Source organism: Hyperoodon ampullatus (assembly GCF_949752795.1).
Source record: "Hyperoodon ampullatus genome assembly, chromosome: 13".
NCBI lineage: Eukaryota > Metazoa > Chordata > Mammalia > Artiodactyla > Ziphiidae > Hyperoodon > Hyperoodon ampullatus.
Genome location: NC_136926.1, coordinates 44821650 through 44845896, shown reverse-complemented (window position 1 = coordinate 44845896; position 24247 = coordinate 44821650). Strand labels below are relative to the sequence as shown.

Genomic DNA, 24247 nt, shown 5'->3' with positions numbered 1-24247 from the left:
AATGTTCTATAGTTTCTGTTGGAAACATCGCTAGATCCTTTCATTTAGTGGACAGGTGCATGAAAAGTTGCCAGGAGTCTATCCTATTCCATTATATTCCCTTCCTTTTGAAACAATGTTAGATACTTTTTAAAGTTAAAAGAGACATAAGTGGCTAGAAAAAAGATTAAATATCTCACAAGTTTATTGCAAAAAAATAAGTCTGTTCATTGCAGCTGTTTGTAAAATTTAAAGACAGGAACAAACCAAATGACTCTGAGTTGGGTACTGGTTGAATAGATTATAGTACATCCATCTGAGCAAGTACTATGCGGCTATAAAAGGAATGCGGGCTATCTATAAACTGCTGTGGAGAGATCTCTTAGATAAAATGTTAAGTGAAAACAGCACTGCCCAGGAAAGTGTACTTAAATAAACAGTGCTACTGCTTATTTAAGGGGGGTGTTTTGTGGATTTGACTCTGGAAATGTGTCCATATTTTACATAAGTATAAAACAAAATCAGTAAAATGAAGACAACCATTAAAGATGAAATAAAGAAACCTCACTGTATATCTAGTTTCTGGTCTAACCAGTCAGAGACAAATCATTTCAAATGATACTAAGACACAGAAGTTTGACTGTATATCCTCAGTGGATTATACTCTAAGATCTAAAAAAAGAGGCAAAGAAATTTTAAATGTTCTCACAATCATATTTGGTAGCAGTGTTCGTTTTGGAAACTGTTGTGTGTGTAATTGTGGGATAAAGCAAGTAAGTGACCATGTTTTTGATTAGGAGAAGGAAGATGTAAGATTAGTGTGACTGAGTAAAAATCCTGATACCCTATATCAAGTCAGAGGTATCAAAATGAATTCATCTTTAAAATGTTTATTTCTTAAATGTGTCCTTTAAAATACCTGAAAACAATGATCATCCTTCTAGTAGCCATGAGTTCCCCTGGGGTCCACACCGAGATTCACCAGAAGGAACCTCTTTGAAGCAATGGCTGATTCCAAGTGAATGGCAAGAAGTGTGTCGACTGAAAAAATGCACAACCTTAGTTGAGAATTATGTGTTATTCAGTGGACATACTGAGGACTTAAGCCCGAGAGTCAGCCTCTCAGATAGCTCTGAGGGACTGTTCCAAAGAGGTAAGGGAGAAGCCAGGGTATAGGATGTTTCGCACCAAAAACCAGTAGTCGGAACATCAAAAGATTACTGTTAATTAAAGAAAACCAGACATCTCAAGTTAATGAATTTAGTGCTTTTCTATGTATGGGAAGATGCAAGAATCTAGGCTCAATGAAATCATTTCTTTGATTTGCACCTTGATTACCTAAGGCCAGTATCCTCTTTTTCTCCATCCTGAATCCCCTCAGGTTGCACAGCTGAGGCTGCAGGGGCTGATGGCTCCATGGCCGCAACATCCTTTGTTTACTGATATGGCAGGTGACATTCTTTGTCCACAAGTATATGGGATGACCTGGAATATCTTGTTGCCCTACCACACAGCAACACAACTATCAACGATTACTTGTCTTATCAAAAAGTTTCCCCAAGTTGGGTCAGCTTTGGCATGAACAAGGTTAATGACTGCAGTGGAAAAAAACTAACCCATTTTGGTCACTGATTTGAAAATTGTTAAATAATGGGAAATAATAAAGTATTTATCTTGTTTTTTTCTATAATGCTTGATTTCATGGTAGCCCTATATATGAATAGATGGTGAGAATAAGTTCCTTTTTATAGAAGTATTGCAGCTAATACATGAAGAAGGAGCTACAGAAATCAATCATCACCATTTTGCATCTCTTATTGAAATAGTGTTTCTAGGCAATGATCACCAATGACTAAAAGAAAGAAACTCTGTTGTTTCCTTCTTATAAGAATACACAACATCATCTGTGGACTAGCCTCCCCTGACAAAAAAAATAATTAATAAGCCTGGATTTGATCGAGCTTCTAGATCTGTCAGCTTGTAAGAAACACAGAGGGCAGAGGATCATGTTACATGACATTATAGAATTACAATCAGCCAAGATCTAGATTGTGGGGAAATGCTGTAGCCCAAATGATCTGGTTTCTTCAGCAACAGCAAAAAACTTAAAAGGAAAAAGGGGATGGAAAACTTATAAATTAAAGGAACCAGTCTCACCGGAATCTGATTCAAACAAATGTGTATGTGTGTGTGCAGGTTTATAATAGACATACAGGTACACATAAAGTCTATACGTGAAAGAAACACATCTACATGCAAATGTGTATGTATATATGCATATGTATGTATATACATGACAGTCAGGGAAATTCGATTCCTGACTGAATATTTGGTAACTGTAATGAATTATAGTTCACTTTGAGATATGATACGTATTAATATCTTTACAAAATGTTTAATACTTATTAAAAAATTAAAGTAATACTGACTTGCCTGATTATGAATGAAGTCAGTGACTTAAGTTTTAGAGTTTTCGGCATTACATAGTATATTCGTTTGCTTGAGTTGTCATAACAAAATACCACAGGCTGGGGGGCTTAAACAACAGAAACTTACTTTCTCACAGTTCTGGAGGCTAAAAAGTCCAAGATCAAGTTGTTGGCAGGTTTAGTTTCTGCTGAGGCCTCTCTCCTTGGCTTACAGGTGGCCACCTTCCTACCATGTCCTCGTGTGATCTTTTCTCAGTGTATGTGCCTATCTGTGTCCAAATTTCCTCTACTTATAAGGACTCCAGTCATACTGGGTTAGAACCTGCCCATGTGACTTCATTTTACCTTCATTACTTCTTTAAATTCCTTATATTCTAAGGTACTGAGGGTTAGAGCTTCAACTTATCAATTTGGGGGGTAGGGACAAAATTCAGCCCATAACACACAGAATATAATGTTTTAGTGATCCGAGGAGAGAGATTGATTTCTTTTCTTGTTCAAAAAACAAGTTAGCTAGTTTCAGTGATCTAGCCTGTATATATTTTATTTTTAATTGTCTTTTCTATTATGGTTTATTACAGGATATTGATTATAGTTCCCTGTGCTATACAGTAGGACCTTGTTGTTTATCTATGTTATATATATATTAGAAGTTTGTATCTGCTAATCCCAAACTCCTAATATATCCCTCCCCTACCGCCTTTCCCCTTTGGTGACCATAAATTTGTTTTCTATGTCTGTGAGTCTATTTCTGTTTTGTAAATAAGTTCATTTGTATCATATTTTAGATTCCACGTATAAGTGATATCATATGATGTTTGTCTTTCTCTGTCTGGCTTATTTCACTTAGTATGATACTCTCTAGGTCCATCCATGTTGCTGCAAATGACATTATTTCATTCTTTTTTATGACTGAGTAGTATTCCGTTGTATATATATGTACCACATCTTCTTTATCCAGGTATCTGTCGATGGACACTTCAGTTGCTTCCATGTCTTGGCTGTTGTAAATAATACTGCTGTGAACATTGGGGTGCATGTATCTTTTCGAATTAGAGTTTTCTCCAGATATATGCCCAGGAGTGGGATTGCTGGATCATATGGCAGCTCTATTTTTAGTGTTTTAAGGAACCTCCATACTGTTCTCCATAGTGGCTGTACCAATTTACATTCCCACCAACAGTGTAGGAGGGTTCCTTTTTCTCCACACTCTCTTCAGCATTTATTGTTTCAATGATCTATTTCTTGGTGTCCAACAAGCAGAAGCCCTTGGAGAGCACCTGGCCACCTGGTCATGGCAGATATTTTCACTTTCTGTCCTTTGTCAGTTTCTGCTTTGTTCCCATGCTGGTTTCCTTTTCTTTTCTTTTGATGCATGTGCAACACTGAAGTTAGGGCACTGTCTAATCACTTGAAACCACCTCTCTACAGTTTTTGGAATTTCCCTCCCTTTCCAAACAAATACGAGTAAGACTCTATGGAGAAGCAAACCCTTAAATATGATGTTAGCTTTTTATTTAAATTAACTTAAGAAAGGATGTTCTTCAGAGTTCACTTTTAATGACAATGAACTCTGAGCAGTTTAAATACAATTTTTCATTCGCTGTTGTTACAGCCTAAATATAAACTAACATTCAAGTAATGATTTCTCCCCCTTTGTCTGTTTAATTACAAGTTTGATATACATATTGATACCATGTCTTCTCTTAGTCATACATCTCTTACACAAATTACTTTCCATGTGTTATAAATTGAAAATGGAAATTATGACTTGTCTAATTACTTTTTCATTTCTTCATTGTTCCTTTTGGAAAAGTATTGTAGTGCTGGGAAATACAAGTAATTTTCCTTGTGAAATAGACTATGATGGGAAAACAAACTTGCTTTAAACTTCGTAGACTGGTTATTCCATGATGCCAAACAGTTGTCATTGATTGTATTAGGGCTGTCATGGCATTGTGATCCTGTAAGAAAGTGTTCACATTTTTTGAGACAGATACCAATGGGATCAAGGATTTGCTTTAAAATACTTAAGCAGTGACAACAAAAGAGACAGAAGAGACACATACGGCAAAATTCTGATAATTGTCCACTCTGGATGATTGGTATGAGTTCATTGTGCATTCTCTCTTTTTGTGTATTTTACAGTTATTCCCAATTAAAATTAATGTCATGACATAATTATCATCATTACATAGTGAGTCCATAGAAAAATATATACCAGTAAGTATTTCATACAGTTTGTTTTCCTAGAGACACAGGCATTCCTAGCAGGCCTGATACAGACAGTGTGCTAGGAAGCGTAGTCATAAAGAATCTTGTACCAGGGGAAGGGCAATTCTACAGTTAGTAGGAAGCATTTTTGAGTATGGTTCATTTGCAGCAAAGGATTAAATTATTTTTTTATTAAAAATCTTGAGCACTAAAATCTTAATTTTTAAAAGTCAAGCATTCCTGATAGGTATTAGAATGATTCTGACATAGAATCTGTCATCTTACATGCAATTACCTCCGTTTACTTTATAGACTTCATTTCTTAGGATGAGCAGACATTTTTGGTTGCAAGCCTGATATTACTGACTGTAGAGATAATGTCATCCTATCAATTATGCAAGTGTTATTTTTAGTGCATTTGGTATCTTCGCAAGGTCATTTTTACTCCTAACATAATATCTAGTTTTCCTACATCTTAAAGTTTTGAAAGATCTTTACCCAGTGTCATGTTAGCTATCCTTTAGTTTCCACTACTATGAAATAGCCTGACCACCCTGAAATATTAGGAAATATATCTGATAAAACAGGAATTTTATGAGCAACAGGAAGTTAATGATAATTTAGTATAATGCTTAGAAGGACTGAGTCTCTGCATCAGAATCTTTTAAAAGCTACCTCAGAATCTTTTAAAAGCTACCATTCATAGGATAATATTCATAGTTATCTGTTTTTTGATAATATGCATAAGATTTAGAAATGGGGAAGGAAAATTGTTTGAAAGAATTGTTTGCTTTTCAGTTCTTAGTATGTATGTATAAATAGCCCTTATCAAGACTGAGCTAACTTAATGATCATAGATGAAAAGAAGTAAACTTAAGTATCCTCTTGAGCTAAAACTTATGGCTATCTTAGGAATTTTCTAGGTTGTACTTCTCCTTTACAAGAAGAGAGCTTTCAGGCCTCCCCAGAGGCCTCTCCTTGTCAAGTGGACCATCTGGGGGTGGGAATGGGAGAGCTATTTCAGTGCCAGATGAGTCCCTGCAGAGCAACAAAAATGAAAAAGACATTATATCTCCTCTGTGGAGTCAGCTTGTTCCTCCTTTAAACATTCTTAAATAGAAAAAACCTTTACTGAAATATGGTAAGTATTAAGGATGCACCTACTTGAAATCGAGAACTGCAGCCTATTAGCTTTGTGGTCTAAGTTACTTAACCTCTGAGTTTTGATTCCCTTATCAGAAGGGGAATAAAGTTACATTACGGGAATTGTTTTAAGAGTCAAATGAATAGAAAGTGACTGCTTTAGTGCCTGAGACGCTGAGGCTGAAACATCATATTTAAGAAATGGCAGCAGCTACTTACATGAACTTGGAGGGGGTTAAAACTAAGAAGGTCCAATTTGATTGAGGCTTTTAACTATATTCTGTCAGCAATAACGAAATCTCTATGTTTTTATTTCATCCTATACCATTATTTAACGTATAGACACTATTTATGATGATACGTTAATCCTATCATTATTAGTACTATTACCTTAGTGAGCTCTTGCCAAAATAATGCTGCATAACAGACCACTGCAAAAGTCAGTGGCAGGCACAGCAATCATTATTCCTGCTCATGCATTTGTGGACTGGGTAAGGCTCAGCTGCTCCAGGCTGGGCTTGGATACAAGCTGCAGACTGAGTGTCTATCTGCTCCACATTCCCTTCATCCTCCTGAACTCAGTGGTAGAGCGGTAGAGCCAGATCATGTTCCTTTGCACCGTGATGGCATCCACCAAGAAGGCAGGCCCCTCAGTGGAAGCGCGTTTCAAGCATTGGCTTGCGTCACGTCTATTAACATCCCCATGGCCAAAGCAAGAGAGATTCAAGCCCAACATCAATGGAACGGGAAAGTAATATTCTGCCCATAGCGGGGGAAGAAGCGAGTGAATATTTCCTGTCTCGTAATGCAAACGATTAAAATGATTGTCATCATCTGTCATTATTATTCATTGCATCTGGTTACATTGTATTGAAAGTTTCTAAAAGCAGTGAACAGGTCTGCAGGATATGGCTGGAAAGGTTTTTTGTTGTTGGTTGTTTACTTTTTGACACTGAATGTGCATGTGGCCTTGTCATGGACGTTATTCAGGGATGAGTTAATCTAGTCCCTCAGCATCCTTCTGGTCAGTACACTATGCCCAATGAACAAATGCATATAAAAATTGTAAAGCACATGGGTGCTTCTGTGGTATCATTAATGATCGCATCTAGCTGAGGATGTTTTCTGTTTTATCAGTCTGCATTATTCCATCTAACTTGCCCTTCAGTCCTACCGCAGTGTGTATTTGTACTGTTCATTCATCTCTGTGTGAAGAGTTTCATCTCTCACTGAAGGCAGAGTTTCAGGAGCTTGTTTAGCATTGTAACAGGTGAATTGGAAATAGCTGTAAAGCAACTAGTGACTGTTGTTTTGGCACAAGTACCACGTGCCCACGGCACGTTTTTGTGTAGACATCACAGAGGGGACTTGTAAAATGCATGCTGCTTCTTTCAGACTTTTCCTTGTACCTCCACATGACCCCGAACAAATCAATCATAAGCCCTCCGGTTGAAAACTTTTCCCATATATGATGTGACTCCAGCAGAATCTTTTTAAAGAGAACTGTGTTTCCCTCTAAATGTACAATAACTAGGAGCATCAGATGGGTTCAGGGAAAAAAATAGTGCCTAAAGGGGCATCAGAGGCTGCTGGGGATTTCATGCTGGAGTGAGCAAGTGGACTGCAAGGTTTGTCTTTCTGCTTGCATGCAGATAGTATTGTCTGTCTTCTCTTTCTCCCCATACACAAGTGGGAGGAGAGGGCTGTTCCACCTGCCATTGATGAAAATCAAACTCCCAATGTCTGATGGCAGGCTGCTCTTTCACGCTCTGCCGTTTCTGTTTCAACAGAAATTGAGTTTGTTGCTTTTGCTGGCAGTGTTTGCCTCTTCTGAAGTAGAGAGGCTGCTGCATTTAGTTAGGGGCTCAGCGTTCTTTCCTTCCATTCAAATTCGTGTCCCTGAGTATCGTGCTTCCGATATATTAAATAGAAACACCCCCACGTAGGCTGGGAAATAGCATCATGAATAACACTGTAGTTTTGAAGAAATGCCAGAAAAACTTTAACGTCAATCTCCTGTTTCCCACTTTGTATGCTTTGGGGACACTGGACCCACATTACATATCAAATTCAGTTACTCTTTATAACAACTGGAATTATTTATCACCACGTGACGCATATTTTGGCAGGGTTGTTTCTGTGTATACGTTTAACATGATAAAATCTTTGACCATCATGTCAAGTGAGAAGCAGAGAGGTGGAGCAAAAGTGTAACAGGAAATTTTATTTCAGCTCCCCTCCCCTTTTATTTTTTGGCATTTGACACTAAATAAAGGTAAAAAAAAAAATACCACATTTCAAACTCACCAAAGCATTATTCTGCATATGGAAATGACTGGCTAGCCAATCTGAAATCTTTTGTGGGACTTCATGGTGGCACAGTGGTTAAGAATCTGCCTGCCAGTGCAGGGGACATGGGTTCAATCCCTGGTCCAGGAAGATCCCACATGCTGCGGAGCAACTAAGCCCATACACCACAACTACTGAGCCCGTGTGCTGCAACTACTGAAGCCCGTGCAGCTAGAGCCCGTGCTCTGCAACAAGAGAAGCCACCACAATGAGAAATCCGTGTACCACAAGGAAGAGTAGCCCCCATTCGCTGCAACTAGAGAAAGCCCACATGCAACAACGAAGACCCAATGCAGCCAAAAATAATTTAAAATAAATAAATAAATAAATAAATAAAATGTTTTGTAATGAGAACTTAAATAATCAGATGAAAACTCGATTTTACCTTAACTGATTTTACCTTAACTGATAGTTATGGCTAGCCTGGCTTTAGAAGGCAAGTTTTAATGTTTTTTTTTTTTTTTTATTTTAAAAGGATGATCATAAGTATTACAGTTTATTGGCTGAGTGCTTGGGAGGCCAATCTTACCCTCTGGTCTTAAAACATCTTGGGATGTAAAATGAAGAGTATTTTGACATGTTTTCTTGCTCAGCAATGAATATAGAGAGTCAAGGCTTTCTATGGACAGATGTTTAACCTTTATCAGTATCTCATTTCTTCTTGGCTTCTAGCAAGCTTCTAGGTATTTAAATCTCTTAGTGCTTTTTTACTCAGCTGCCTTTCCTACAGTTCAGAATCCACTTCTTCTGGAAGTGATGGTAATTCGTTTGTGAACTCCCTGGAGCATGGCAGATAGATCACAAGCCATAGAAGATCTGAAGGGTAAAGGAATCCCTCTAGGAATCCCATCAAATACAATCATTTGGTTTCTCACACATCCCGGTAATGCCTGCTTCTTGAAATTCGTCATCTTCCTTTCCCAACTCTCCACTAGATTTCACAAAGGTAATATCGTGTACCTGCCTTTAAGGCAGCTTTAAAAGGAGAAATTTACTTCTGCTTAATCAGTCATGGCTCCTGTCACTTTCATCCATTATTCCAGTTCAACAGAAGTGAAATCTTAAATGCAAAATTATGATGTTTTGGGCTTCCCTGGTGGCGCAGTGGTTGAGAGTCCGCCGGCCGGTGCAGGGGACGCGGGTTCGTGCCCCGGTCCGGGAAGATCCCACATGCCGTGGAGCGGCTGGGCCCGTGAGCCATGGCCGCTGAGCCTGCGCGTCCGGAGCCTGTGCTCCGCAACGGGAGAGGCCACAGCAGTGAGAGGCCCGCGTACCACAAAAAAAAAAAAAAAAAATTATGATGTTTTGCTTCCAGAGAAGTTCATTGGAAAAGTCTAAACAATTTTTTTTCAACTGTTTATTAAACTTAGAATGGATAGTGCTCTTAAAGTCTATTAAAATGTCCATTCATTTCCTTTAGATTTTTTGATTGAGTAGGTTGAAACTGATGGATAAATTATGTCAATTTTATTCTGGTCTGTGACAATATGTAGAAGATCTGTTATCTAGGATGCATTCTGTAAATTTGCAGAGTGTTTTTCTCAGCACCGAGTCTTATATTACAACATAATTTGATTCAGGAATGTAAGATTTTCTTCTAAATTGTTAGTTCTCTTTACTTTCCCTTCCTTGAATCACCTTATGTCAAAAACTACTGATTTTTTTTTTTTTGGTTTCTGACCACATCTTTGCATATTTTCTTAATGTTTTATTATTGCATATTTATCAACATTTTTTAAAGAAGTAATTCTCTATTTTAATCAGCTGTCAAACAGTTTCCCCCAGTGCATTTTTATCTTCTTGTTTCCTTCTAAAACTTTCAGTACCCATTAAGGAAGTTATGCAACTTTACACTAAAGATGCCCAAATTTCCTAATAATATAGGAGATGATCTCAGATTACTAGACACAAGTAAGCTGTTTTCTGGTGTTGCTCAGTAATGCACCACATTGAAATTCTTTAGACCAGAAGACATTTATAAGTCTCTCAAATTGTCATTTAAGGGGCAGTAGCCATCTTACAAAAATGCACGCTTGACTCAGCCCCTTTTGGAATAACATGTCAGCTTCATCACACATGTGGTTACCTTAAATAGGGTATTCTGAATAGCTATGATGGAATGTCTTCTTAATTAGTAGAAATCATAATTATGAACAGTTATGATATTCTGTATTATTGTGGGTCCTGTGAGATTCTGAATGTCTTCAAACTCCGAAACATACTCTGAACTTTGCTTTTCATTCTTGAAATTCAAATTTTAAATCCCCTTAGCTGTCTCTTTCTGTTTGTTACCTTCATTCAGGGAGCATATATTAAGGGCCTGTTATGGGCCAGATCTGAGCTGATCATCAGTGACCCTAAAGGAAAAAGGCACAGCTCTGCCCTTTCAGTTTGGAAAAATAGGTACACAAACACATTAAATACAAGTGTGATGGAGGTATTTAAGGTTACATTTGCAACTGGTTACAGTTGGAGCACAAATGTGTGGGAGAGCTATATCTGCCGAGGCTTCATAAAGGAAATGACCCTCGAAAGATGCATAGCCACTTGCCAGGGTGCTGAAGGAAGGACGTTCCACTCAGATGGACCAGCAGGAACAGGCTGCTGTGGTCCAGAAACTGTAAGCAAGTAGATGTGATTGGAGCAGAGTTCACTAACAAGGCATGATGAGAGAATTAACTCTAGGCCATGGCCACATTGTCAAGGACATGTGTAACAGTCCAAAGAGCACGTCTTTATTCTCTAATCAATGGAGAGCTATTAATAGATTTAAACTTGATCTGCTTTGAGTTTTAGAAAGACATCTTCATTAGCTGTTGGGAGGGTAAATTTGGTGAGCTCTGCAAAGGCCAAGCATATCAGATAGGAAGCTATTGTTGGAAGCCTGGTGAGAGGCATAGAAGATCTTTGTGCCCGGACAAGGGGAGAGGATGGATTTGAGAGATGTTAAGGGGGTAAATTTTACAGGGTGGGGTTCGAGTGGGATGAGGAAAGAGTTTTAAGATGATTAGACTTGTGGCTAGGTGACTGATGGATGATGGTATCCTTCATTGTTCAAAGTAAGGGATGTACGAGAACCCAGATTGAAAGGAATGCAGATGTTAATTTTTCTTTTGGATAGATTGAATTTGAAATTTGAGGTCTGTCTACATGGAAAGGTCATAGAGACCCTTAAATCTGTGGCTCTGAATCTCAAGAAACGGCTTGGGGTTAAAGATATAGATTTAAGTCATAATGAAATTAAATGGCTGTCATTTATGGAAAACATTCTATATGCTAGACCCTGTGCTACTTATTTATATATATATATATATATATATATATATTCTTTTTCATCTTTAGTATAACTCTAGGAACAAGATATGATTATCCTCACTTTATTAAAGGGTAACTATGTTTTAGAGAGGTGAGAAAACTTGTGCGAACTTCCACATCTAATAATTAGCAGGTCCAGCATTGAAGCCAAACATATATCGTTAAAACTATGTTCACTGCCCAAGTGCCACAACTACTGAAGCCCGCATGCTGCAACTACTGAAGCCCGCGTGCTGCAACTACTGAAGCCCGTGCACCTAGAACCCGTGCTCTGCAACAAGAGAAGCCACCCAATGAGAAGCCTGCGCACCGCAATGAAGAGTAACCCCCGCTCACCGCAACTAGAGAAAAGCCCTCGCGCAGCAACAAAGACCCAAGGCAGCCAAAAATAAAAATAAATAAATAAATTTATTTTAAAAAAAATTATGTTCACTGTCTTTTCCATTATTTTGTTTTGGGAAGAATGGGAAGCAAGGGATGGAAGTGGTGACAGGCTATGTGTGCAATTGGACCTGGATTTGAAAGCTTATTGGAGAGCCCTACAGAGAATATCAGAATGTTGGCAGATTTGATTTTATCTTATTGGCAGTAGGGAACAGTGAAAGTCTTTAGCAGGGTAATTAGAAAAAAAGGAAATGAATTCAAATAAGGATACAAAATGAACCAGTGAGAAGGGATATATTGGGTTGGCCAAAAAGTTCATCTGGGTTTTTTCTGTAAGACGTTATGGGAAAACCCGAACGAACTTTGTGTCCAACCTGATAATATTAATGTTCTTTTGGTTACAAGTAACAGAAACCAACTTAAGCAAAAGGATTGTTTATTGGAAGAATCCCAAGAAAGTCTCCCAGAAACAAAGTAAGAGGTTAACAGCCAAGAAGTGGAGCAGTTTGTGGAATTTCCCCTCCAGGGTTCAGCCGAAAATTAACATGCTATCTGCAGGGCCCTGGGTTTCTGCATCTCTGTTCAAAATTTCAAGAAGCTGAAAAAGAGATGCACAGTCTAGCCGGGGGTGGTTCCTCAGTGCTGATCCTGTCACTTGAGATCATTCACTTGGAAACCTGGCCTCTTAAGCTCCTTTCCATCTCTTGTCCAACTTTTGATCTTAGGGAAATCATTTCTTCTATCTTTACTTTATTTCTTAACTTGAAATGAAAATGACATTTTTCGAAGGTGTGGGCCATAAGAACTATATATATATAGTTATATATATATATATATAGAACTGAATCACTTTGCCGTATACCTGAAACTAACACAACGTTGTAAGTCAACTATACCTCAATGAAAAATAAGTAATTGTTAAATGAATGAATGATTTTATGGCATGTTAAAGTGAGGTGATTTGTCTACTTATTTTCAACATGAAGAATACAACAGAATTTATCAAAGTTTAAGATGTGTATATGCTTTGGGTGTGTTATGTCAGGCCATCATTGGAGATACACCAACTATAATACCATTTTATAAAGAGTGGATTTTAGTGTCAAACAGATCACCTTAGATGTCATCTGAGGCAGGTTAATCATGGAATTACCAAAGAACCTCTAACTTAGAGTACACTTAAAGTAAAATAATAAAGCACTATTTCAGTAATTCCAATGCTATATTATTGGCTATTATAAAAACAGAAAATCTTGTCTGTGAATCAACAGAAAAAAAAATCAATTGGTCTAAATACAATGTTCAGAATTTTGTTTCCTTTATACATACAGTCAAAAAAATTTAACAAAATGTATTAGTAAAATATAAAAACACATATATTGTTAATAAAAAGTGCTTATTAACAATTTGGTGTTTCAAATATACCAGCTACGGCTTTCATATTTCCTGTTTTTAAGATGATGATTGCCCTCCTAGTATACAGCTGTTTCTCAGTTGTAACTACAAAGGGTGTAACAAAACCTAAGAACAACTATTTAAAGAGAAAATCGTTTCTTGGTATTAATTCATTTGTTTCATCAATAAATTATATTTTAAAAAGCTTTCAGCTATAAGATGAATAAAGTCTGAGGATTTAATGTGCAACATGGTGACTATAGTTGATAACACTATATTGTATATTTGAGTTTTACTTAAACAGAACTTAAATGTCCTCACCAAAAAATAAATATAAATATATATACACACATATAAAATATGTGAGGTGATAGATGTGTTAATTAACTAGGTGAGAGGAATCTTCACAATGTACACGTATATCAAATCATCACAATGTATGCTTTAAATATCTTACAGTTTTATTCATCAGTTATACCTCAATAAGGCCAATGAATGAAAAAATTGTATTTAAGTGAAATCAGGGTTACATACTTAAGGTAATTGGAAACATTTTGATAAAATGGTATACCTTTGTGTATTCATTTTTAGAAAATAAACACATTTTCATTTCATCCATTCTTACGGTTATTGGGAACTTTATAATTTGCTCATGAATTACAAGGAAATATGTAAAGTGTAGGATTGTTAAAAAGTGCCAGATGGACAGCACTTAGCACACAAGCTCTCTATCAGTTCAGGAACAGGTATAAAAGTGATGAGGAGGCAGGTTCTTGTTTCTGCAGTGCTTCTTAATTCTGCTGAGAATGATTCATCTCTAAGAAGGAAAGGAAAGAGGTGGATTGATCTCTAGGCTAATTCTATTCCTAATCTCTTTGAGCCTGCTAACAGTGTTGCTTGCACTGCTGTGGCATTTTTTCCTGTTGTCATGGACACTTATCCATTGAAAACACACAGATGCCTGCTGACTGTCCATTTTTTTCACTTTGCCTAGTGAGTCTTGGGTCTGATTCAGGCTTTGATTAAAGCAAGAAGTACTCAGTAGAAATCCATTCTTCTTATTTCATGTAAAACTCGATGTGTGATTCCAGTGAGAAATTAAATGAATTGTGATTTTTTTTTTAAGAAAAGTCAAAAAGATTTATGAAGCCCAGGTGCCTGTGGATACCTTATTTTAACAGATTTTCACAGCAGGAAACCACTTTTACAAACATGCCAATTAAGAGAGATTGTTTCACGAATGTATCAAACGATAGGATTTCATTATTTTATAAATGTGTAATCTAGTGTGGTTTCTAAGGGAAAGATAGTTTTATTCATAAATATATTGATTCATGGCAAGGCTTATGTTTTTACTCTCCCCTTGTGCTTGCTATGGACTCCTCTCCCAAAACTGAAAGGCAGTGAGGTATTTTTGAAAAAGCATACATACCAGGCTTTGGAATCACACAGCCATGTTCAAATACTAGTTCCACCACCGTGTGACCTTGGACCTGGTACTTTATCTCCCTGTAACTTGTTTTCTTTCTTCTTTTTCTTTTCATCTCTAAAATAGCATCTACCTTTTAGAGTTGTTTTTAGGATTAAATGAGATAGTGTATGTAGTGTGTCTGGCATAATCACTGAATCAATGGACCAAAGATCTTTCAATATGAGAATGATGAGCTAGAATCCTTGGTCTTTGTTTTTCTTTCACTATCCTGTGAGTCTCTGGAGCCCAGGACTGGAGTTCCCCATCTTGTTGTTCTGTGTTTAATAGTGCTGCACTTAGTAGGGTATTCACTATAGTGAGGGTTTGCAGAATTCCACTTCAAAGCTCAGCTGGACTATGTCAGTTCAACTTCTCCTTTATACTGTTTCCTCTGCTTTCTGCATCTGATGTTTTTCAAGCAGTTATCAATTTTGCAACCTATGGATGACCTTGTTTCTGACACTTCTGTTAACAGGAGGTAAGACTAAGAATTTTTGTGTTGAGTGCAGATCTTAGGAACGCAGTGTTTATCAGGGCACTGACCTAGGAAAATTACCATGCTCTGTTCCTCACGGAATTTTAGCTACTGGGAAATGAGTTAATTATTTTGCCATTGGCATCACATTTTTGGAGGACTGCCTTAGCAGAAATCATAATTTACCCTCTGCTTATATGAAGGCAGTTTTGTAGCTCTTCAAGCGCTATATAGCGGTAGGATAGTGGTCCTATTATTATCTTAATCAGACAGTACAGCTGATATAATTCCCTTTGCTAAAGAGCAGTGTCTTAGCTGTAAAGCAGAGCAAGCGGAAAGGACCACAGCGTGACACACACTTGCTTGGACACTTAACTCCAAGGCCCTGGGCACAAATGCTTAGTCAACATTCAATAAGCATCACCGGCTCCAAGTAAGAAAATAGATATTTGTTCTTTGGTGACACCATCGTAAGGTATTATCATAATAAAAACTATTTGCAACTTTTATTTGTGCTCAATTATCAAAAAAGGCTTTGCTTCTATTTTTGGCATTGCTGGTCAGTCATGACAATAGTAAAGCCTGCGTCATCATCAGAATATAGTTTAAAAGACATTGACTCACTGTTGGTTGCCTAATACGCTCCTTTTCTTGCACCATGAATGTTGACTTACTTTAACTTTGCTTCCTTTGTGTTTGTGGTGTCACTGTAAAATACCAAGATCTGTTTTATAGTCACACAAGACTAAATTTGGGGGATTGCTTATCCCTACAACTAGTAGAATTGGAGGGAAATTATCCTTACAAATTAGTCGTGAGAAAAACCTCGATTTGACTAAAAAAACACATGATGCATACTGTGAATCCTGACTTGGCACTGATAGAGCAGAAAATAGGTCATTTAACAAGCCATCAGCTAAATGTGAGCTAGAAACCTACCATTATTTGTAGTTCATTTGGTCCCAAATAATGGCAGTTTGTTCTCTTTGACAGTCGTGGGACCTCCGGCAGGTTGCTTCATCTCCCTGAGCTTTAATGAATTCATTTGTAAAATGGAAATATGAGTTGCTGCCTACTCAGGCTGGAGTGAGTCATCAGGTACCATTAGGGTCATGTCTGGGAATCACTGAAATGTCAGCGCCAGTCTCCGCCAGTCTCCCCCATCCCAGAGCAGATTGGAAGGAACACTAGAAGAATGTAGCCAAGTGAAGGGGACCACTGTGCCCATGTGCCCTGACCTCAGACACCTGCCATCCCATGCATCATATGTCCCTGCCCTCCCCTGAGCCTCAGAATCCTCAGATGTCAGAACTGGATTCATGCAGTATAGATTGTGGCCTCACCAGAGATAACTTTCAGTGACTGTGGAAAGGAGAGAAATGAAGGGATTCTTTGTGACATGAGACCCAAGCCATAAATCTGGTAGAGCATTAAGCAAGGGACCAAGAACTTAAAGAATGACTCTTAGAGGCTGCTGCCACCCTGTATACAACACCAGAGATGGAGCATGCATGGCTCAATGATCATTAATCCTTCCAAAGATTTTCAGGCTCGGAAGAAGTTACCAAGCCTGCCTAAGAGTTACAAAAGCTGAAAACTATTTTACATTCAGTAGGTACTCAAGTGTTGTTGGCAATAATTCGCACCAGCATTGGAGCTCTTAAGAATTTAATTTTGTGAGTTTTATGTTCGAAAAAGGTAGTAGCAAGTTAGAATGTGGTGCAGAGGAAAAAAACACAAATTACCGAAGGTCCAGGAGTAAAGAAGGGAATAGATTTTATAAGGAGGAAAAAAAGACAAAAGCTTGACTCAATAAGTTTTTATCTTTTTGAAGAGATGTCTGCGGATGAGATGGCTATCAGGTGTTTTCTGTCAATTAGACAACTAAACAAGATCACCTCAGCAGGAAAATTTTAGATTAGACATGACTCTCCCTGAAAGATTTCACCCCATCCCTGTGACTTCGGCTGAGCGCGCGATTTGTGTGTCTGTCTCTCTAATCAAACTAAGAGCTCCTTCAGATAAGGTCTGTAGAGTAATTTATGAATTCCTTCCACCTAGCCCCATGTCAGGCATTCAGAAGATGCACGATTCGTATATTGTTTTTAATGCTAAATTAAATCAGCAGTTCTGGAAAGGAGTCTTTCCTAAAACTATTTCCTCCCTCAAATGTAGCCCATTTCCACTCCTCTTTTTAAACAGTCAGCTAGACTCAAAACATTGGAATCCTTTTTGACTCCTTACGTTTCCTTCCTAGCCGTTTTTCCTCCTCACATCTAATTAGTCTTCTGTTCCTATGGATTCTTTTTTCAACGCTTCTTTGAATCTGTATTTCTTCTTTGGGATTCCTGTTGCCACCACTGGCTCGGGTCCCTAGATCATGCTCAACCACTGATCTCTTCAGTAAAATGTCTTTGGCTTTTCACTCTAATCCCAGCCTGTGTGTTTAAGTTAGGTCATTTGTCCCAAAACGCTACTTGCGATTTCCCTGCCCAAAAATCTTCAGTATCTGTCTCCCAAATTTTTACAAGAGCTCTACAGTTTGTCTATACTAAATCTGTAGGTGTATCTTCCACTCTATCCCTATATTAACTTGATATTTCAAGCAGTGGTTAGCTTTTGCCTTTCCTTCGGTATGTTGTAAGTCTTCTTTCCTCTGCTCTGGGTTATTCCAGTTACCTACCAGAATTCCCTTTCTTCCTAGTCTCATCTTCCCAAATCCTCCAAGGTTCACAATTGTCCCAAGATACTTCTGTAGACTTCCTCACTGGTTCCCACAGTACTCTCATGCTATACTCAACTATTTAGCATATGGTATCAACTGGAAAGTTAATTGTTGAAAGGGGGATGTTTCAGAACAAGACAACATCTGACTAGCCATTGTTAAAAGTAATTCTGCCTTCACACGAGAACCCTATCTGAAAACCTTATAAAGTTTTTTGGAACGTTTAACGTCTGTAGCAATCTGAGAGAAAAAGCACTCAAGAATCTTGTGTCTACCCATTAGCGAAATTATTTGTAGGCATGTTTTACACTTTGAGCCTCTTTCCTTTTAGGTGCATTTAGAGCATAGAGTGCATTTCTCTAATTACGAAATTTTGTATTTTAACAAGTATTCTCCGACACACTCACTTTGACATTTAATCTTGGATTCATACCCAATTCTGGGTACAAAACCAACAAGTCCTTACCAGCCTTAATGATCTCAGAAGCACTTTGAGTGCTGCTGGGTACACAAAGCACGTTCATTATTGACCTCTCATTCAAGTTGCTTCTTTGGAGAAAGCTACAGATATTTTTTACTTAACGAATTGCTAAGTAACAGGTGACGGAGAGTGACTAGCTGACAAAACTAGGTAGAACACTCATCTTAAGAGAACCCAAAGGGGGAGATTTGTCCAAAGAGAAAAGCTGTTTCCCCCGACCCCTACCCCCACCCCCAAGAATTTATTCTGTTGTATTTTGTTTTGCAAACAGACAAAAGGACCGGCAGAGCTCAGGAGGGTTTTGTGTTGCACCGAGGTTGGGGGCAAGAATTTGAAAGGGATCAGTGAATCAGATGTAATGTGGACCCTGTTGAGCCACGCAATCTCTCTTTTTTGCTGACGGTCAGTATTCCAGTTATAAAAAGCTGCCGAGGCATTTCCGCCCGCTCGAAAGAACTTTATCCCTGTTTTTATTCTGACATACCTATTATGACTTTGTTCACTAAGCAGAAGGAATTATGGGAAATGGAAATTCAATGGCATGTTTTTATTAAAGAGCTATGTGTGTATCTTCATGGAGAAATTAAAGAACCGAGCAGAATCCTACGTTTTCCTTTCAGGTAACAGAAATTGCCTTATTCATTCTCACTAACAGTGATTTGGTTGAACCAGAAAACAAAGTAGCATAAAATGAGAAGGCTTATATACAAAGCATATTTTATATTTAAAAAAAAGAAGTCAGTGACGCTATGAATTTCTGTGATTCTAAAAATCAAATTAAAACATAATCACAGGGACTTCCTTGGTGGTGCAGTGGGTAAGAATCCACTTGCCAATGCACAGGACACTGGTTTGAGCCCTGGTCCAGGAAGATCCCACATGGCGGGGAGCAGCTAAGCCCATGAGCCACAACTGCTGAGCCCGTGAGCCACAACTACTGAAGCCCGTGCACCTAGAGCCCGTGCTCTGCAACAGGAGAAGCCACCGCAATAAGAAGCCCCTGCATCACAACGAAGAGTAGCCCCCGCTCGCCACAACTAGAGAAAGCCTGAGAGCAGCAACGAAGACCCAACGCAGCCAAAAAAAAAAAAAAACATAATCACAAAAAACGTGTGCACATGTATTCTGTGGGGCAGGGGTGGTGATTTAAGGAGGGAATGCTTAAAAGCCATATTTTTCCTTTGCCTTCCTTAGCGCTGTAAGTATAGAGAATTGCACATCTTCAAATCCAGCTGCTGATACTTGGCAACAGACTCTGTTGGTCCCTTTCTGTATGTAGTAGACATTTTCCTGCAAACTGCAAATAAATGAAAAGTTTACAAGACACATGTTTTTGTGGCAAACTTTATCCCTTTTGCGATACTCTATTTAAACATGTTTTTAAATGTCACCTTCAGCTTTTTGATTTCGTGGCCTAATTTCCCTAATCCCCACTATGTAGATCTTCATCTTAAATCACATAATTTGCTAGAGAAGTATTTAGATGAGACTGTGACTTCCTTGATGGTAGAACACTTGCCGTGTTTACGTTTAGATTTCAGCTCCTTCCTTACAGGAGGACAGACACGTTCAGACATGGGAAAAGGAGTAAGAAAATAGAATATCAGGCAGCTATGAAAAGGAATCTTATAAATAGAAAACAATATTAATGTCCCTTTACATTTTAGTTCATATGTCTATATTTTTACAAATCTAATTTATTTGAAGCGTGATTAACTTGTATTTAGTTGCCTAAATGTGTTTAAGAATGTGTCGCATACTTCTCTTACTTAAGATCTACTTTGAGTTTAGTAGATCTTCCTGAAAATAAAGTCAAATTTAAAAGTCCTTGGCTATGAGTCATCTTTTTTTTTTTTTTTTTTTTGCTGTACGCGGGCCTCTCACTGTTGCGGCCTCTCCCGTTGCAGAGCACAGGCTCCGGACACGCAGGCTCAGCGGCCATGGCTCATGGGCCTAGCCGCTCCGCGGCATGTGGGATCTTCCTGGACCGGGGCACGAACCCGTGTCCCCTGTATCGGCAGGCGGACTCTCAACCACTGCGCCACCAGGGAAGCCCTATGAGTCATCTTTAAATAAGAGATCTCTGTTAACCTAAAGTAACTCTGCAAGTCTGAGAAATGAAGGTTGACCTCACTAATTTTGTAAAAATTTGCCAGACATCAAGGGATTTGAAACTGCCTAGAAAATAATAAATAAATAAAAATAATAAGATATTCAACAAAGTTGCTTGTTTTAAAGGCTAAAGTGTAATCCATGAAAGAATTATCAAAAGGTGGTGTGTGCATATAAAACAGGCGGTTTAAAGAAATTGACTTTGAACCTGAAAAAAAAAGAATGCTACTCATTAGAAACCAAAACTTGCAGCAGAATGTTTTTGTATGGCCATTATAATAAGAACTGAATAAAGAATGTCTCCTTTATAACAAATACTGAGTTTATTTTATTGGAAACTTTTAAAAGAACATACGTCATGTAAAAGTTAAAGAAGCACCTATTTTACTTCATCTTGAAATAGTCATATTGGTTTTCTTGCCATATAATCTCCCAAGGAACTTTGTAGGTCTTCAATTTACCTCTCCTGAGGAGCATTTATGCTATCAAAATTGCAAACTTAGGAGAAATCATGGATCGCATCTTTAGTTGTCTCGAATGCATATTTTTATCTTCCAGAGTTTTTATTTTCAGAGAAATATTTCTAAAGAACTGTTTTAAAGAAATGTCTTCTAAAGAAGTTCAGGCTTTACCTCTTCTCATCTCATTGACATTCTTTTTTGTTTTTTTTTTTTGAGGTACGCAGGCCTCTCACTGTTGTGGCCTCTCGCGCTGTGGAGCACAGGCTCCAGACGCGCAGGCTCAGCAGCCATGGTTCACGGGCCCAGCCGCTCCGCGGCATGTGGGATCTTCCCAGACCGGGGCACGAATGCGTATCCCCTGCATCGGCAGGCGGACTCTCAACCACTGCGCCACCAGGGAAGCCCGACATTCATTATTTTTAAAGGGAGTGAGGAATAGAATTTGGAACTTGAAACTGTTCGTATCTTTTGCCTTCAAAGATTTGTACTCATTGTGACACCCTAGTACAGAAATGACTGAAATCTGTTCATGCAAAGACGGTGATTGGTCTATCAGAGGAAGAGTTGTGTTTCAAACAGAATATCTTAAGCTTCTTTTACTTTTCTTGATGACATACAAATTCTAGTAAAAGGAAAGCAACCAGATTATAAAGTACAATTCATTAATGCTCATGTAATTTGTTAACCTCTTGAAAGGAGGAGTGACCATTGAATCATTGTCATGATTTCGGTCACTCTAGCTGTTGCTGCCCTTTCATCCATCGTTACATGGAATGTGATACTTAGATTTTAACTTTGCTCTGGGATTGGATAGCTTTTAATAACTAGAGAACAATACATTTAAAATGATTTTATTCCTGTAGGAGTAGTCCTTTGCTTTTTGTCTCGGAGAAGCCATTGTCTTTTACTTAAAACTTACTCAACAACAATTAAAACAAAACAACCAAAAAAAAAAAAAAAAACCAGTATCATGTTCGGTGGTAATATTCACTCAGGGATTTGTTATGATACTGAATTTTAGAATATGTGTATGCATATGTTTAGTGCTGTAAAAAGATATTAGCAGTCTTCCAGTGAGACTTTCCCATAAGAAATGAAGATCCAAAGCTGTTTAGAGGATTATTGGGCATCAGTGGGACGGCAACCAGAACTGAATTTACTGACTTGTGGTCCTCTCTTCTCTTTATTTTTTGCAAACAAGAACAGAATGTTAAGGAAAAAAATCTCATCATCAATGCAGTTCCTTCTTATTCAGAGAAAAGTACACTACGTCAGACTAGTTGAGGGTATGGTTCAATTGAGTATAAAACGGTAGTGTTTTAGTGGAGATTACTTATAAAATACATGAGATTAGAGTTGGCCTTTATACAAGCAGTGTTTTTTTTTTTTTAGTATCTTTTAGCTTTATGAATAATTCATCTGATTAGAAACTGAAGTTACCTCTGTACTGTACTCCAAATTAAAGTGCATATTTAGTGCCCCTGTTGTTTGGACTATAATTTATTCAAGGCGTGCTTGTTATATAATGAGTCTGATTTTTCTGTGTGACTTGCGGAATCAATCCTATTTCTTAATAATCACATCTTGCATATGATACTGTGTATTTTTGAATAATTCCCAGGTTTAAAAAATGCCACTCATGGTCTTCCTCATGTTAAGAGGTCACCCATGGGCTCCGGAAAAGGGGAAATGCTAAGCCTTTTTTAAAAGCTAGAATGGCATTTAAGTTTTAACACTGAATCCTACTGTCACATAGGCATGGTATACACTCACACTGCCCCTGAATTCTATGAACCAATTTCATGTGCATCAGTGATTAGATTGTTTGCTTGTACCTCTGTTGACATTTCTTCTTTTAGCTGAATGGATTTCAGTCTACCTGGAGACTGCTTCTCTCAGTAAAGCCTTTAGCCCATAAAACTCCCTCCCCCACAAAGATAATATGTCCCCAAAACTCCTTGCCAAACAAATTTGCCCTAGAAAAAGATCCTTTACAGATACTCATCCTTAACAAAGGCATTGAGCGAGGAGCAGTTGAGCTGATCCAGACACCACTCTTTCCATAAACACTGATGCCTCTGTGAAGGCACCATCACTGCCAGACTGCCATGCCTCGGTCATGTTGAAGCCACCACCTCTCGCCTGTCGCCTCGCAGCCTATCGGAGTCCTGTTCATTCTTCTCTGCTCAGATCAAAAGTCGGCTGCCATTTCACTACATCTTTACTGATCCCTTTTTTCCCTTTGGTTGTAATTGTCAAAAGCTTTGGTTTGGCCCATCTTGTTATATATTGTTCTACTTTACTGTTAGTTATTGAAGCCCTTTCCTCCTAATTTTAAACTCCTAGAGATTAGGGATCTTGTTATCTTCATTTCAGTATTCATCTTAAATGGCAGACAAGGAATCCTTCGGCTAATTTTCATTGAGAGTGGGCTGTTCGGGGAGAAATGGAAATCACCCTTCGTCCTGAGATGTAATGGGTGCTTCTTAGGATGCCCCCCAAAGAATTTCGGGCAGCAGTGGCCACACTCTCCATGTGATGAGGGAACTTACACTCTGTGGCCTTCTGTTTCCCTGTATATAAAGATGGGCAACTAAAGAAAGAATAGGAAAAAATAAGTACATGAAAGTATTTATATCATTGTAGGTGATATTTAAATGAGACATATCACAAACATTCTAAACTCTGAACTCTGGACTTGGAAACAGTAGTAGTGAGAGTATTAGTTGACTGCTTACTCTGTACATGCTGAGTTACTCTGTAAGTTGACCACCTACTCTGTAGATACTACTTATTCAGAGTACAGCACTAAGTAGACAGATAGATGGATTCACACATACATACAAAATAAGTTCATGTGATGTTATTAACTAGTACTTTTGGATCTGAGGAAGAGGGTGAAATCCCCACCTTTGTCTTTTGTTTCTTTATATCAGATCATCCAAGGAATATAAAAAAGAATGTGTATATATATGTATAACTGAGTCATGTTGCTGTACAGCAGAAATTAACACAACATTGTAAATCAGCTATACTTCAATTTTTTAAAAAGTTTTTTAAAAAGTTAAAAAAAAAAAAGCCATCCTATCCACCTTCTCATTGAAGCAGTTTATAGTTGGTGGTTAAGATGCTGAAACCCACAAGTTGCTTTATGCTCATTCTTAGTGGTCCCCAATTCTGAGGAGACTTCATGCATCCATGAATGATCACTAGCTCAGCACTAGACTGTTGTTGTTTGCCTTATTTTTCACTGTTGAGGAGCTGGTTGGAATTTGTTCATTCCTCCTGCGAGTTTTCAAACCACCATTGTTTGA

General features: G+C 38.1%; 1 protein-coding gene across 2 annotated transcripts in view; it reads left to right on the top strand.

The window, feature by feature from the left end:
- The window catches only part of CDH2 (cadherin 2), a gene marked incomplete at both ends in the record, with an annotated part of 215368 nt that overhangs the window by 114350 nt on the left and 76771 nt on the right, over nucleotides 1-24247 (top strand). The window contains one exon of one of the 2 annotated variants that reach the window (XM_079717758.1): nucleotides 18902-18980. The exons of the other annotated variant lie outside the window; for it this stretch is intronic. Coding sequence (XP_079573884.1) covers nucleotides 18902-18980 — 79 coding nt within the window. Of the gene's footprint in view, nucleotides 1-18901; nucleotides 18981-24247 lie in introns of those variants that run through there. 2 annotated transcript variants of the gene reach the window in all.